This window comes from Papaver somniferum, chromosome 10 (assembly GCF_003573695.1).
Source record: "Papaver somniferum cultivar HN1 chromosome 10, ASM357369v1, whole genome shotgun sequence".
Classification (NCBI taxonomy): Eukaryota; Viridiplantae; Streptophyta; class Magnoliopsida; order Ranunculales; family Papaveraceae; genus Papaver; species Papaver somniferum.
Window position 1 is genome coordinate 161,661,775 of NC_039367.1, and position 13,881 is coordinate 161,675,655.

Sequence of the window (13,881 nt, forward strand, 5' to 3'; positions counted from 1 at the left end):
GAACTTGCATTCAGGGAACCCATCATAACCAAACAAACTATGCAGTTCCAACAAAATTGGTTTTGTTTTCTAGTTTTTTCAAATACTTATGGCTGAGATCAGAAAACCAACTAGGCTTCCGAATGTCCAGCTATTTTGGGCAACTAACTCAAATTTAGCCCAATCAATGAAACTGGTACCATTACCTTATATAGAATGGGTTAACTTTCATCTCTGACACAGGAATCGGGTGTCAATGTGTACTGCGGTTAGCTTTATTAACCCTACCCATATAACATTATAAGCAAGCTACCAAAACCCAATTTCTACCCTGGTGTCTGTTGTGCTAACGACTCCACCTACCAACAATTTCCTGAAAATAGCCCTAAACAGGCCAAACTAAACTCAAATTATCAAACATAGATCCTCCCCTAAGAAAAGACAAACTAGTGAAAAGGGGAATTAAAGAGTATGTACTTCTTGATAAAAGTTTAAGTACAATCAAAATTAAGATGAGTTGAAGGTTTTACCTCAGCAGAGGAAGCGCAAACGACCACAAACAGTGACATTGTTGCAGCTGATGCCAGAGAAACACCGCATACCATCCAAAAGACTAGTCACCAAAACTGATTCTGGTCCTGCAAAACATGCTGAAACTAACACCAAAGTATTTCATACCTGAAGCTAAGCTGCTATGAGCACAAAAATAGACATGATAAAGAGGCAAGGTATCAAATAAATATTCCCACTTTTTTTATTTTAATTAAAATATAATTTATGTACAATTGGCACTGTTTACTGACTTTTATTTCTATTATCAGGATGTAATGCCTGCTAAGATAACTTCGGGGACTTGCTTGTACATCAACAAAAAGAAAAAGATGTAAAAGAAAAGATTTATGAAGTCAGAAGTAGTCGAAAGAATCTATCTATACCCTACTAAGTACTTACAGACCTGGCTATAGAGTGATCGCCCCACATATTAAGCCATTTCTTCTTCATTTATATGTTGTGTAACCTGTATAATCACTGAATATACAAAGAGAGGAAACTCAAACCATCATATTTAAGTCTGAAAGGTCGTCCATTGGAATTTCAAGTCCCATAAAATCAATGTCTTGCAGTGCTTCATCATCAATATTTTTGAATATTGAATCAAAATCCTGCCCTTGCCCATCGAGATCATCATCAATTCCAGATAACGGCAGATGAGACAAGTCAAGAGCCTCCTCTTCGTCTGGTGTGCACATACTCAAACCATTTTCCTTCTTGGCATTGATATCTGTCGCATTTCCACTATATCTTGAAGCAGGAGTAAATACTGCTTTGGGTGGCCCTAGACCCTTACCAAGAAGGCCTTCGACAGAAGCGGATAACTGAACAGTCTTCTGCTTAGGTTTCGATTTTGGCTTTCTCTCACCTTTAACGGTGCCTAAAGCTGGCCGGCCAATTTTAGCAGGACCAGTCCTCTTTCCTTTTGTAGCAAGAGAACTTCCAGTACCTGAATGGTCTCTCAAGGAAATACCTGTTCCACCAACAACCTCGTCTAGCAACAACTCCCTCTGTTTAATTTTAGTGCATCCTTTATCCTCTTTTACAGTAGTTTCGTCTGACAAATGGTACTTGTCAATGGTATCCATATTCTGACCTGATTGTGGAATAAAAGGAGCGATGTGGTGTGTACCTATCATAGATGCAACAGAAGAAATATTTAAAATCTAGTCAAGATTGTTAAGTAAGTCAATTTATCAATAAGAAGTACTCCCAAAGAAACTAAAAAATCAAACATCTGCGTATAACTAATGCAGAACTTACCTGAAACTCTAACTTCTGAAGATCGAGTTCCAGTGTAAAGGTTTGCAGATTCTCCTTCAATGATACTATCTACACACTCTGAAACCTTTAAGTTTGAGGACCTAGAGCGGAATAAATCTTGGAACACGGGCTCGTTAAAGCAACTTTCGCCGAAATTTTCAAACTTTTGGCATTGTTCTAAAGTACGTTTTACTGAAGCCAAAGCAGCCTGCTTTGCTATTTTGCCGCTTGCACCTTTTCCAGAGGATGCATTAGGACCAAAACATGCCTGTAAGACATAGGGAAGGTGTTATACCACTCAATGATGAATAAGCCTTAATATAACAGCACTGTTTGTATTCACAAAAATATATAGTTTCGACAAGAATTAACAGTCGAGAAATAGTCGATATGCTATGATTATTACATAGCAAGAAAAGTGCACTGTAAAGACCACATGGATACTGCAAAGAAGATAGTGAAGGGGGACGAAATGTGTTACTATCCGTCTCAACTACTCAAGGGACCCATAGAATTTAAGAGAGAGGCGTGGCCATATATTTTTAGTTAAGGCATGTTCATTTTCGTGTTGTCTATGAGACTCGTAACAATTTGTATGCATCTTAATTAAACATTCCAATGAAGCAATATTAAGATACAACTATATGTTACCATGTATTTGCTATACACCAATCCCACAAGTTTGTCATAAGCTTGACGCTCTATCTCCCTGTACAAGCAACAAAACGTACAAATAAAAATCATTAGGTGCAAAAGGATAATAACAATACCCAATACAACTGATACTATCTAAGAGAACGGATTCAGATTACCTTTCTTGAAGTTCTCTGGCTTCAGCTGCAGACTTCTGCACCTTACCGAGTAAGTGATTCTTCTTGGTCACCTATTTAAAAAAACACAAAAGATGCACCTGAGAATTGCACGTACTCTGCACTCTTTTTTTATAACCCTTCTATTAAATCTTGGAATGCTTGATAATCAAAGTGAGGCCTTGGCCAGTAATCTAAATCTGGTGCAGTTTATAGTAGGATCTTAAGGATCAGTCCCTGTATGATGAACTAATCAAAAGCCAACGGGTAGTAAACTGGGAAGAGTGTTCGAAACATAAATTAAGTACCAGTTGGTTAAGCTCCTCCTCCACTCTTCTGTCATCCTCACTGATATCTTCATCTTCTCTGTCTGCTAGGCCAGGCTGAAATGAGATGAAGGCATGTATTTCAGAAGGATGCGTGCTAAGTCAGTCAAGTGGCGGACCTGACTGACCATGACATATCTTTAAACATGAAAGTTCAGGTAAAAGAAAACATACCACTGGATCTGGATAAATTCCGATACTCTGAAGCTCAAGGAGAAGTCTCTCTTCAAGAGCCATCTGGTTATACGGAAGTTCAGAACAATGTGCGTTAGGCATCACTTCTTGGTCTGCCAGTAATCCATCGACGGAATCATCCCTAAAGCTCGCACTATTTGGAATTGCTGGAAAATCGACCTCATCATGTACAAACCCATTCCGGTATCTTCCGCTGGAAGGTATCCTATAGCCATTAGTAACAGGTTTGCCAATGCTACAGTAATTTCCAAATGACTGCTGATTCAATGAATTAGCTTTCAACTCTGCATCCCACCCAAAACTGGTTTCATCATCTCCTGTGTAGCAAAATTCTTCAATCTCTTCCTCCGAAACTAATGCTGAAATAAGCCTCTGGCAAAGTGGGATTACATTATCATCCGTTCTGGCTGGTACTGAATGCTTTGCTTGACTTGCAAAACCCCTATCTCCATTACATTCAACCAACTCAAATCTATTAGGGATGGTACTAAAATTATCTCTAGATGCAACTCCCGTGGTTGGTGTCAAGGGGTTGGAACCAAGACTCACCTACAATGATGAAGTTAAACAAAAAATCCAGCTATCAGAACCCAAACAAGAAAAACAAAAGAACATTAAAAATTCGATACTGAGACCCTAACTGTCCAATAATAAGATAGACAAAACATATAGTGCCGAAATCGTGTTAGCAGATAATTCACCTTGGCCAAGTATTTACCAATCATAACCAGGATATAGTTGCACCATAAAATGATCTAAAGTAGCTATACTTACAAACATACGACAATCTACTATGTATGAAGCGCAAGGTAAACGTCAGCATACGAATTGTGCATATAACATGAACAGTTGTGAAGGAGTCACATCACATATATTCAAATTATGACACTCACTATGGAACAGTGAACAAAAGTTCGGAACCTGAAAGATTAAGACATAAAAAAAGTAACAAAGAATGGTAGCTGATTATCACCTGTTGCTTCAGAAAATTTATATCATCAGCTGAGATGACACTAAAGAGTGGCTCCATTTGTCTCCAGAATGTGCCAGAACAAGCTTGACCTGCATAAAACAACAATCTCATTAGAGAAACTGAACTTTCCAGAAGTAAAGAAAGGTTATTTAACTGTGATGATGAGAACCCTACCAGGGTCTGCAGCTGCATTTGCAGCAGCCAGGAGCTCTTCATGCACATCATGTGATTCTCCTGAGACGAACAGAAGAGTATAAGTAAAAGAATAAAAGAAACCACCTGCAAAACTGATCATGGAACATGGATTCTTTGAAGGTGAAATACCATGAATATCTTGCACACCACTGTCCATTGTGTATCTAGGACGTGTATAAGCCTTCCTCTCAGACATCTTTCGATTTGGTGGGCGACCTACTTTACTGTTACAAGGAAACTACAAAGTAAGAGATAATAACAAGTATACTAACTGCATAGGAAGAAAAATTGAATAACTAGCCTCTAAATGAGAAGCGTCTCACCTTACAATCTTATCACTTCCATGCCTTGCACTTCTGAGTTGTTTCGCTGTGATTGTGTTATCTAACTTATCAACTGCCTTTGATACACTAGACCTACCAGCAGCGGAGCTCCTACCTCCCCTTCCTGGTCTGCGAACAGTGCTCCCGAAATCTTCGTCTCGCATCTTGTTCTTTCTGGACGAGCCCGGTATGGTAACCTTTTGAAAATTTTGGACTGATTTCTCATCCATTTCAGCAGCCTTCTTACCCTTATCCTTAGATCTGACCTCTGCAGCTCCCGACTCCTCGCTTTCTGATAATGCAACTGAAGGTTCAACTTTTGGTCTAACCTGCTGCACAATATTTCCCGACGAGTGCCTTAGGCCACTTTCATTACCAGAAACATCGGATGTTTTTTCTATAGCTAGGGATTCATCATGGCCAGGAAGATGAGGAAGTAAATTTGTTCGTCGTGCAACACGGGACATCTTCTGAGGCCTTTGTTCACCCCACTGTGTCACAGGCGGTGATGACGAACGTGCTGACTGAGAGCGTTTACGGTTGCTAGTTCCAACAACAGCATTGAGCTTATTCATAGGCTGGGGGGTCTCCCAATCATCAGGACCACCTATTGCTCGATGGACATTGGGTATTGGCTTGGGCATTGTACCAAAACTGGATCTCGGCCCCCGAGCGGACGCATTAATTTTTAGGGTTGAAGCAGGACTAGCAGCATTACTAGGTTCACGGAAATTCAATCTGAATTTAAGAAAATCACTTGTTAAAATAAAATAAGCAAAGGGAGATCAAAATTTAGGAAGATATAAATCCCTCCCTAGACCTAGAGAATATCATGTAAGGATTCGGCTGCAATTCAAACTAAGTAAAAAAATGCAGAAACATGGTCTGCCTACTTGTTAACGGCTTTCAGGTTGATCTTCTCCTTATCTACGCCTGCAAGGCGGTCTCTTCTGTCATTGACGAGAGAGCCATTATCTTGGTCACTCCTAGCTGCGGATCGCATGCCAAGCCCAGTTGTTTGTTGAGAGGTGACATCTAATTTTCCAACCCCAACTGCTCCATTAGAAGGCCCAGATCTGAATATAACAAAAGTCGAAACTTAACAATAAAAAACAGATGACAACTCTTGATCAGACAGGACGCACTAGTGCTTAAGACAAAAGCTGGTGCATGAAGCGATGCAAAAAAAAAAAAAAAAAAAAAAAAAAAAAAAAAAAAAAAAAAAAAAAAAGGTAAAAACAGCAAAAGGTTTTCATATGCAAGTACCCTCCTTCTGTCTTCTTAAGAAACCTCGAAGACAGAATTGAGATTTAGTCTTACGAGAAAACATTAATGTTTCAGAAAGATCAAAGTTCCTAGCCGTAAGCTTGAACAACTAATAGCCAACCTTACCTAAAGCCATGAACATTACTAAACCTTGAACGGGCCTCAATACCTAGCCTTTGCTGAGTCTCCCGTTTTGATTCTCGATCACCATCAGGAGACCTAATTGTTCCATTCATGGAGACATCAGACTTTATCCCTGAACGCTTTTTCCTCATTTTTGACTTTTCCCAACCGTCCATACCAATGGGTAAAGCTTGATCCTTTTCTGCAGATTGAACCTGACCACCACTAGCAATTCCAAATATTTCTTTATCCCTATCCATCGCTGCAGGTGGCCTTCCAAGAACACTCCCACGTATATCCATCTAGATCAATCAGAAACAAATGTAAGACTCCCCTATATAACTTAGACATAGCAGAAAATTTCGTACTGAAGCATGAAAGAGTAACAAAACTGATGCAAGTGATGATCGAGTAGCAGGAATATGGATGAAAGACTGAAAGTAATAACAGAAAAACAAGTTTTCTTGTAACATAATAATAGCCTTTATAATGACTTCCTAGAATATTTCAATTATGCCTGTCATAGTAGTTTACACGAAGCAAATTGAACAGTCACACCAGGGAAAAACAGAACCTAACACATATCAATCTAGCGCAGTAAAAATAAATAATATTGGCCACAATGAACCCTTATACATACTGTATCACTGACTTATATGATATAAACATAGCAAGATCAAGATGAAATCAGAATCAGGAAGAATTGAAGTCAACAAAAGAGCAAATTGATAGTATGTGAAGTGGAAGTGGGAGTGGGAGTGGAAGTAGAAGAGACCTGTCCATCCGCCATTGAGCTACGTATGCGTTTACTAACAGCATTTTTGGATTGCTCTTCCAGTTTCTGGTGTTCATGGTCAAACCCACTGGATATCCCATTACTCTGGGTTGCCAACTTTCCTGCAATTCCTCCAGAAGCAAGACGATCAACTGCCAGTGAGGTGTTTGATCGATCACTTGGTTGAATATCAGAACGAGACCGCTTCCTCGTCCACAAATTTGAAAAACACTTATCGAATCTGGATACCATCTCAGTACAGACCTTCACTTGGTCGCTGCTAAGCCAGACAAATTGCATAAGCTAACAAGACCTTCCTATTTCTAACTAGAGTAATTTAGATGAAGAAAAAGATTTAATAAATACCTAGCCCTGGCAACGTTTTCATGTAAAGCGCCCTTGGCCTTCTTAATCCCCTCGGGTGCAATCCTGGTGGTTGATGAACCAGAATGGGTGTTATCCTGTGACACGCCCAAGGAAGCACTTAAGATTCTACTAACTTCCGCTTGCCGGGGGAGCTTCTGTCCTGACACCATCACTTTAGCATCAAGAGGCAAACTATGCAAGAAATTTGCCACCTCTGCTGGTGAACACGTAGCCCCGCTTCTTGACATGCCTGGACGTGAAGATAGTATCCTATTCTCCATGCCCTCACGAAAGCTTCCTGATTTATTCAACGAAGCAGCTCCATAGACTCCTCGTTGTCCACTAGGGTAAGTCGGCCTATCTGGGCTATTAGAAGCCAGACCATATTTGTTGCTGGATGACATTGCATCAATATCTCCTTTCCCAAGGATGCATTACAAAACACGTCTCGTCTCCTGACGACCAAATTTCTAATTCCTAATAGAACACAACACAAACAGAAACATTAGCACTTGAGACAGAAACAACCATAACGAACTCAAATTCAACTTAATAACATAACCGAAACAAGCAAACAATTCAAAGTTCGACACAAACTATATTCACCAGTACGAAACACAACAAAGGTCAAAAAATTGGGTAATTTCCTTCAATAGAATACAAAACCTTATTGTCTAACTATATTACAGTCACAATCTTAACTCTACACTAGCTCTCTTTGTACATAATCCAAGTACCAGGATGCTCTCGTTATTACCGTGCCCCCGTGATTTAAATACAGATATATTGAGCTATCTTACTAACTAAATTCATTACCTGAACAACAAAAACACACCCTCTTCTTTAAAACTAAACAAAAATATACCCTTCCAATCATCAACTAAAACCCTGAAATTAATCAATCATACACACTCAATCAAGCAATTCTACAACGATTTTAACCAGAAAAAAAATAAGAAAATTAATTAACGATCCAAATATTCGCTTAATCAATGAAATTAACAAAACGAATACAATCAATTATGATCCTCCCAATGATTATCAAAAATCGAAGATACAATCAAATAAAAAACGTAGAACAGAACCCAAAACACGATCAAATTGATACAACAGAGAGCTGAAATTAACGGTATGAAAGAATGCGAAACAAAACGGAATTGATTATACTTACCGTAATTAGATAAACAACAATAATCAGATGATTGATTGAATGAATGATGATTATAGGGTTTGGAATAATAAAAAAGGGGAAAGTTAAAAGGGGAAGGATTAGGGTTTTGAATATAACGATTTGATTTGGAGGGAGATTAATAATTTTTTGGGGGGTTTTTATTTTCTTTTTTCTTCTTTCGATTTTTTATTTTGTTGTATACGTTGTATACGTATCAATGATACACTGTGTATACAACATTACAACTCTACTCATGTTATTTTCAGGGTGTGACCGGAATTACTCAAAATATAGAGAATTTTATTTTTAGTCTTTTTTGAGAATTTTTTATTTTAATTTGCTGAAAAAAAATCATGAATATTGTGAGCAAAAATGATTTGAGCTCTAATCTTTAGAAATGTGGCTAATCCTAACTTTTCTTTAGACGAAGATTTACATCTTCGCAAACACTATGTCATATAGTATTATCCGAAGAGGTGTGTGTTAGAGCATTGCTCGATCGAACTCGCAAATGTTGATATCTCAAGTTTGTTTGTCAAGTTTAGTTGCCAAAACTATAAGTCTTCATTTCTAGTCTACTAAGGCCGGTTCTTATGGGGAGTGGCTAAACCACCCATTTGCCATGCCAGCTGGCCTGACAAACTGGCCGCGCCATTATGGGAAAAAAGATAAGCGATCAAGTCTCCACCTAGCGGTCGGTGCTCTACCGCCTATAAATACCCCTATTCCCTTCAGTTTTCATTCACAAAAAATTTTCTTTCTTCGCTTCTCTAGAGTAGACCAGAGCGATTTTTTAAAAATGAGTAGTTCCAAAACAAATAGACAAAGGAAAAGAAACAGGAAAGAAACGGGAAAATTTGTTGCAGATAGTGATATCGTATGGGTTCAGGATATAATGTTAGGCAACTAGTTGGATCCGGTGTAACATCTACACATTTATGTAACCATCCCGAGCGATTTTTGTTACCTAAATTAAGAGGTGGGTGGTCTGAGCTAACTGAAGTGTTTGGGTTACTCCCCGAAGCTGTTCAAGAATCCTTAAGAATATATTTTTCGCAGCGTTTATATTTCATGATAGGCAAAAACCACAGGATTCAAATTGTGCAAGTTATTTGTGAACATTGATGGAACACTGCAAATACGTTATTTTTCAAGGGTTTCGAGTGTGGTAAGTTCTAATTTTTCCATTCAATAGTTTTGAAAATGCCAGGGTACCCAAATATACCTCAAGCTAAACTTTTCCTACATATAAGTCCTTTCTCCGAAAGTGATTGTCTATGGACAAATTCGAGACAAGTTCACACTTCGTGTGATCGTCTATGGATACGAGATCGACACAATACAACAACGAAGTATGTTACTTGATAAAAAGGTTCGGACTTAACCAAACACAATAAGATTCACTTATCAAGTAAATAGGAATTAACGTTTGTGTAATTTACTTTAATTATAATAAACAATTATAATGCGGAAATATAAAGTAAATGACACAGCAAGATTTTGTTAACGAGGAAACCGCAAATGCAGAAAAACCCCGAGACTTTGTCCAGAACTGAATACTCTCAGGATTAAGCCGCTACACAAAATTACACCTAACTTCGTATAGTTGAGACCAAGCAACTAAACCTATAGTTCACCTAGTTCCGTCTGTATTCCAACACCTCCAACTTATAAATAAGTCTCGTACTTGGAACAATTCCTTTGGTTCGTATTCCAAACACTAAAGGAACAACAAATTTGTTTGGTATCAACTCTCTTCAACCAAGTGATATGAGTCGGACAAAGGCTCTTCCGTTTATCTTAACATAAACTCCTTCGTCAGGTCCTTAGATCTATCTTATGTTCACTTACCGAAGTAATCGTTTAAGATTAACCTAACAACACTCTTAATCCAAAGAAATTTGTTGATGCCGATCTACTCAATTAATAAATCCAATCTACCGCAAGGATAAACCGATTATTAATTGGATCCTCTTATACCGAAACAAGTATTGTGCACACCAAAGATTATAAACCCAAGTCATATCTTCAATATCTTCTTTGTCTTCAAATCTTCTTAAATCTTCAATAAAACCTGCACACAATCACTTGAATCTCTTGTGATCAATCACACACAAAACGGAGTCTGTTAACAATGGATTATCACAAGATCGTCTTTAAAACTAACAAAGTCTAAAGATCCCTGTCGAAACTCTTAACTAGTTTGAGTGAATCTTATATCAGAAGAGAAGATTCTCAAGCATAAACAAACTAGGTGCAATCAGATTTCAACCACCGTTAGTCAATCAAATCAATCGGAAACAAAAGATAAACTGCAATTATCTAGTTTCCCACCAACGGTACACGCTAGAGATTCTCAATCCCAAAGAAGACATTAAACTGAGCGGACGTAAGAGATTTCGCCTAATTAGGTTACTCTCCTCTTCGAATAGGCGGCTACACCAGTAACAACAACAAAAGAGGAAGTCTGTTGTTACGAAGGGTTAGTTTGCTAGAAAGGAAAACTTCAAGTATTTATAGACAAGGAAGTTTGGACACCAAGAAATTTCCAAAACCGAAAATATTCTCAAGATATTCATTAAAGCACAAATTCGGTTTCCATAATTCCTGGAAATGCTCTATCCAAAAAATAATGATCGAAATCTCTCGGAAAATCTAATTAGTAAATGCACATTACTAATTCTTATATTTCCCTACAAAATGAAATTAATAACCTTAATGAAAAGATTCTTAACTTACTTATGTTTCGATCCTGGGATTCTCTTTCCTTAGCTATTAAGGAATAACTTTGAACAATTAAAGAAATAAACATTCATAGCACGTGTCCAAAGTATGTCGACATCCTTACTTTGTAAGTTCTATTTCACACTTACAACCTTGAAACCGATTTTCCACACTTCCAAACAAGTTTATAATTGGTTCAACTGACTTTCAAGAACTATCAGATTGATCAAAGAAGCATTCAATCACAATCATGGGTTTAACGGTTCTACCAAAACAAGTTTCGGTTCTACCTTCCATGTGAGTACTGTGCATAGTCACACTAGATTTCCAAAATTCGGTTGAGTAGGTAATAGGATCGTTTCACCACATATATATGGTATCTAACTTATATGTGTTGCACATGTCCATAGGATTAGTTCCCCTTTGCCTAAAAACGTGTTGCACATGTCCATAGGATCGGTTCCTCTTTCTGTTATAAACCTTGTTGTACCCCCATACAAGGATCGGTTCCCTTTTGTGATGTACTGCACCTCTTACTAGGATCGGTTCCCCTTTACCATATTTGGTAAGACATAAAATCACAAACCCGATCATACCATCTCAGGTGATTACTTAAGATCGGTTTCACTAATAAAAGTCATACCAATACATAAGTCAGTCCTTTGTGAATAGTTCTACCAAGAACACAAACAAGTTGTGAGCGGTTATACTCAATCACACATATTGGTTATTCATAAGATATGCAATGAATAACAAAACCAATAACACCTGGCAATTTCCTTTTCGGTTCACAAACAAGTTTATGAACTTACTTCCTTAGAACACATGTAGAACATTGTTCCCTAGGATGAAATCCTCACCTCATACCCATACATAATCACAATAGCATTCAAATGATTGTGGCGATGTCTTATCTACAAAGTTTAATGGTTAAGCAATAAACCTCGTATTGTGTTACTTAATACTATGTCTATCTAGAGTTCAAATATGCTTCGCATTTTTGTTTTCAATATACACGACTTGAAAGATACGTAAGGGAATGGAACAGTTCTAGTCAAATATCACTAACCTCAAGTGGAAGGATGATTGTTGTCGTTGTATCTCCTTGCTTATTCACATCCTCAAAACTTCGCAATACTTGTAAATTCTCATATCCTAATACTTTCAAGCTAACCTATACGAATTTGACAGTACATAATCAAGCGACTCTTAACATGAGTTTTGATTCACTAAAATATGACAACCAAGCTTGACATACCAACGCTTGGTGGTTCTACAGAGCCATGATCTAACGATCTCCCCCTTTGTCAATTTTAGTGACAAAACTCTTACAGCATATGGATAAACAAATTACAAGAATCCATTACACATACGCTTGATTCCCGAATTCAACAGCACAGTAAACTGCTTACATTCAATCCTTGAAAACGTCGATGTTGACATTATAATAACAAAGCTAATACTCCCCTTAAGAAAGATAGGTAGATATTCAATCCGCACGTCTTTGTTATACCAATTTATATGACATGTTACTCCCCCTTATTTTGTGCTTTCACTCTTTTGTTAGATAAACGTTCAAGCACCAATGTTCTTTTACTTAGCGATACTAATCAATATAAAATCAATGCCAGTAACACTTGTTTACTACATATATTTCTCCCCATTTTTGTCACAAAATGACAAAGAAACGAAAAAATAAAAGACAACACGAAAAGAATCTTACAAATCTCAAAATAGACTTGCAACCTGTAGAGTTAGGCACGAGGGTTCCACACATCATGTTCTGATAACCAATATCAAAACCAAAATTACAAGTAGTTTTATTTGATATGTTATCAAGGAAACAATTGCCCGAAACAATTTTTCCAATTTAGTTTAGCAGAACAAAAACAACTAAGCACCTTAGTCCCTTTGCTAAACCGATTGTTAAAAAACAACCGCTTAATTCGATAAGACCAAAATAAAGATAACTTTATTTTCTCATCAGGTTCTAATTATCCATAAACTTAGACCTTTGAATTTTAAACAAGACAAGTACTAGGTTAGTTAACTAGCATTTCTTGTTAAGGCATTTGATTAGACTTAAATAACCGAAACCTCACTTCGATAAGTCTAACTAAGATCAGAATTAACTTACAGGGTGTTAGTCCTCAAGGGAGTTGGGGAGTTGGGTGTAGTTGGGTTTTTTCCCGTTAGTCATGGGGGAGTTCATAGGAGTCTCTAAAAATCCCCGTTAGTCGTGGGAGAGTGTAGAAGAGTCTCCCAAACTCCCTAGAAAACCCCGTTAGTCGTGGGGGAGTTTGAAAGAAACTCTTAAACTCCCTGTTAGTGGTAAAAATTAGAATGCTAGGGAGTTGGGTTTTTTGGGGGAGTTCAAGGGAGTTTACAGTGTATTTTTTCCTCACTCCAAATCTCTCAAAAAAGTAGAGATTTTGGGAGAGTCTCCCAAACTCCCTACACTCAAAACACCAAACTCTCTCAAACTCCCTATACTCTCTTACACTCCCTCAAAATCCCCAAGATCCAAAATACATTAAACTCCCCTCAACTCACTCGTGGACTAACTCCATGTTAGTTTCTCTTATCCGGAATCGAATTGGACTAAACAACTCATCCCGTACACCTTTTATTTCGTTAAGCCATAAATAATTCATACAAACCAACATAAATCAACTTGCATAATTATTCACCTCAACCAGAAGCAATTGAAACAACATAGACATTAAAAGCACCGCAATTGCATCGAAGTTTTGTAAGCCTAAACAATTGATACCACACAATAAAGCAAGATAACAATAGTTTTTATTAACCGGAACCAGTTGAATCATACACATCCACACA

The 13,881-nt window shown here is 37.7% G+C and overlaps 1 protein-coding gene across 2 annotated transcripts; it reads right to left on the reverse strand.

Moving 5' to 3' along the window:
- Positions 1–710: 710 nt before the first annotated feature.
- On the reverse strand, positions 711–8,514 carry LOC113318145. 2 transcript variants are annotated; one of them, XM_026566272.1, is made up of 15 exons: positions 8,317–8,514; positions 7,146–7,622; positions 6,780–7,056; positions 6,008–6,306; positions 5,509–5,691; positions 4,616–5,353; positions 4,422–4,516; positions 4,272–4,331; positions 4,098–4,186; positions 3,104–3,673; positions 2,912–2,986; positions 2,607–2,677; positions 2,446–2,503; positions 1,795–2,062; positions 711–1,663 (listed from the first exon to the last, which is right to left on the reverse strand). In XM_026566272.1, exons 2-15 carry the CDS (start codon positions 7,547–7,549, stop codon positions 1,032–1,034), a joined length of 3,819 nt encoding a protein of 1,272 aa, XP_026422057.1. In that variant the 5' UTR covers positions 7,550–7,622; positions 8,317–8,514; the 3' UTR covers positions 711–1,031. The 2 variants fall into 2 exon arrangements, with proteins under 2 accessions (XP_026422057.1, XP_026422056.1); XM_026566271.1 differs by having other exon boundaries at positions 6,780–7,059.
- Positions 8,515–13,881: the final 5,367 nt, after the last annotated feature.

What these genes read in the sequence shown, in the direction of transcription:
- LOC113318145 (XM_026566271.1), bottom strand. Translation starts at nt 7,549, where the DNA reads ATGTCATCCAGCAACAAATATGGTCTGGCTTCTAATAGCCCAGATAGG. An exon ending in GGAAGTGATAAGATTGTAAG is followed by an intron (nt 4,517 to 4,615) that starts GTGAGACGCTTC and finishes TCCTTGTAACAG; the next exon opens with TAAAGTAGGTCGCCCACCAA. An exon ending in TAAATTTTCTGAAGCAACAG is followed by an intron (nt 3,674 to 4,097) that starts GTGATAATCAGC and finishes TCATCATTGTAG; the next exon opens with GTGAGTCTTGGTTCCAACCC.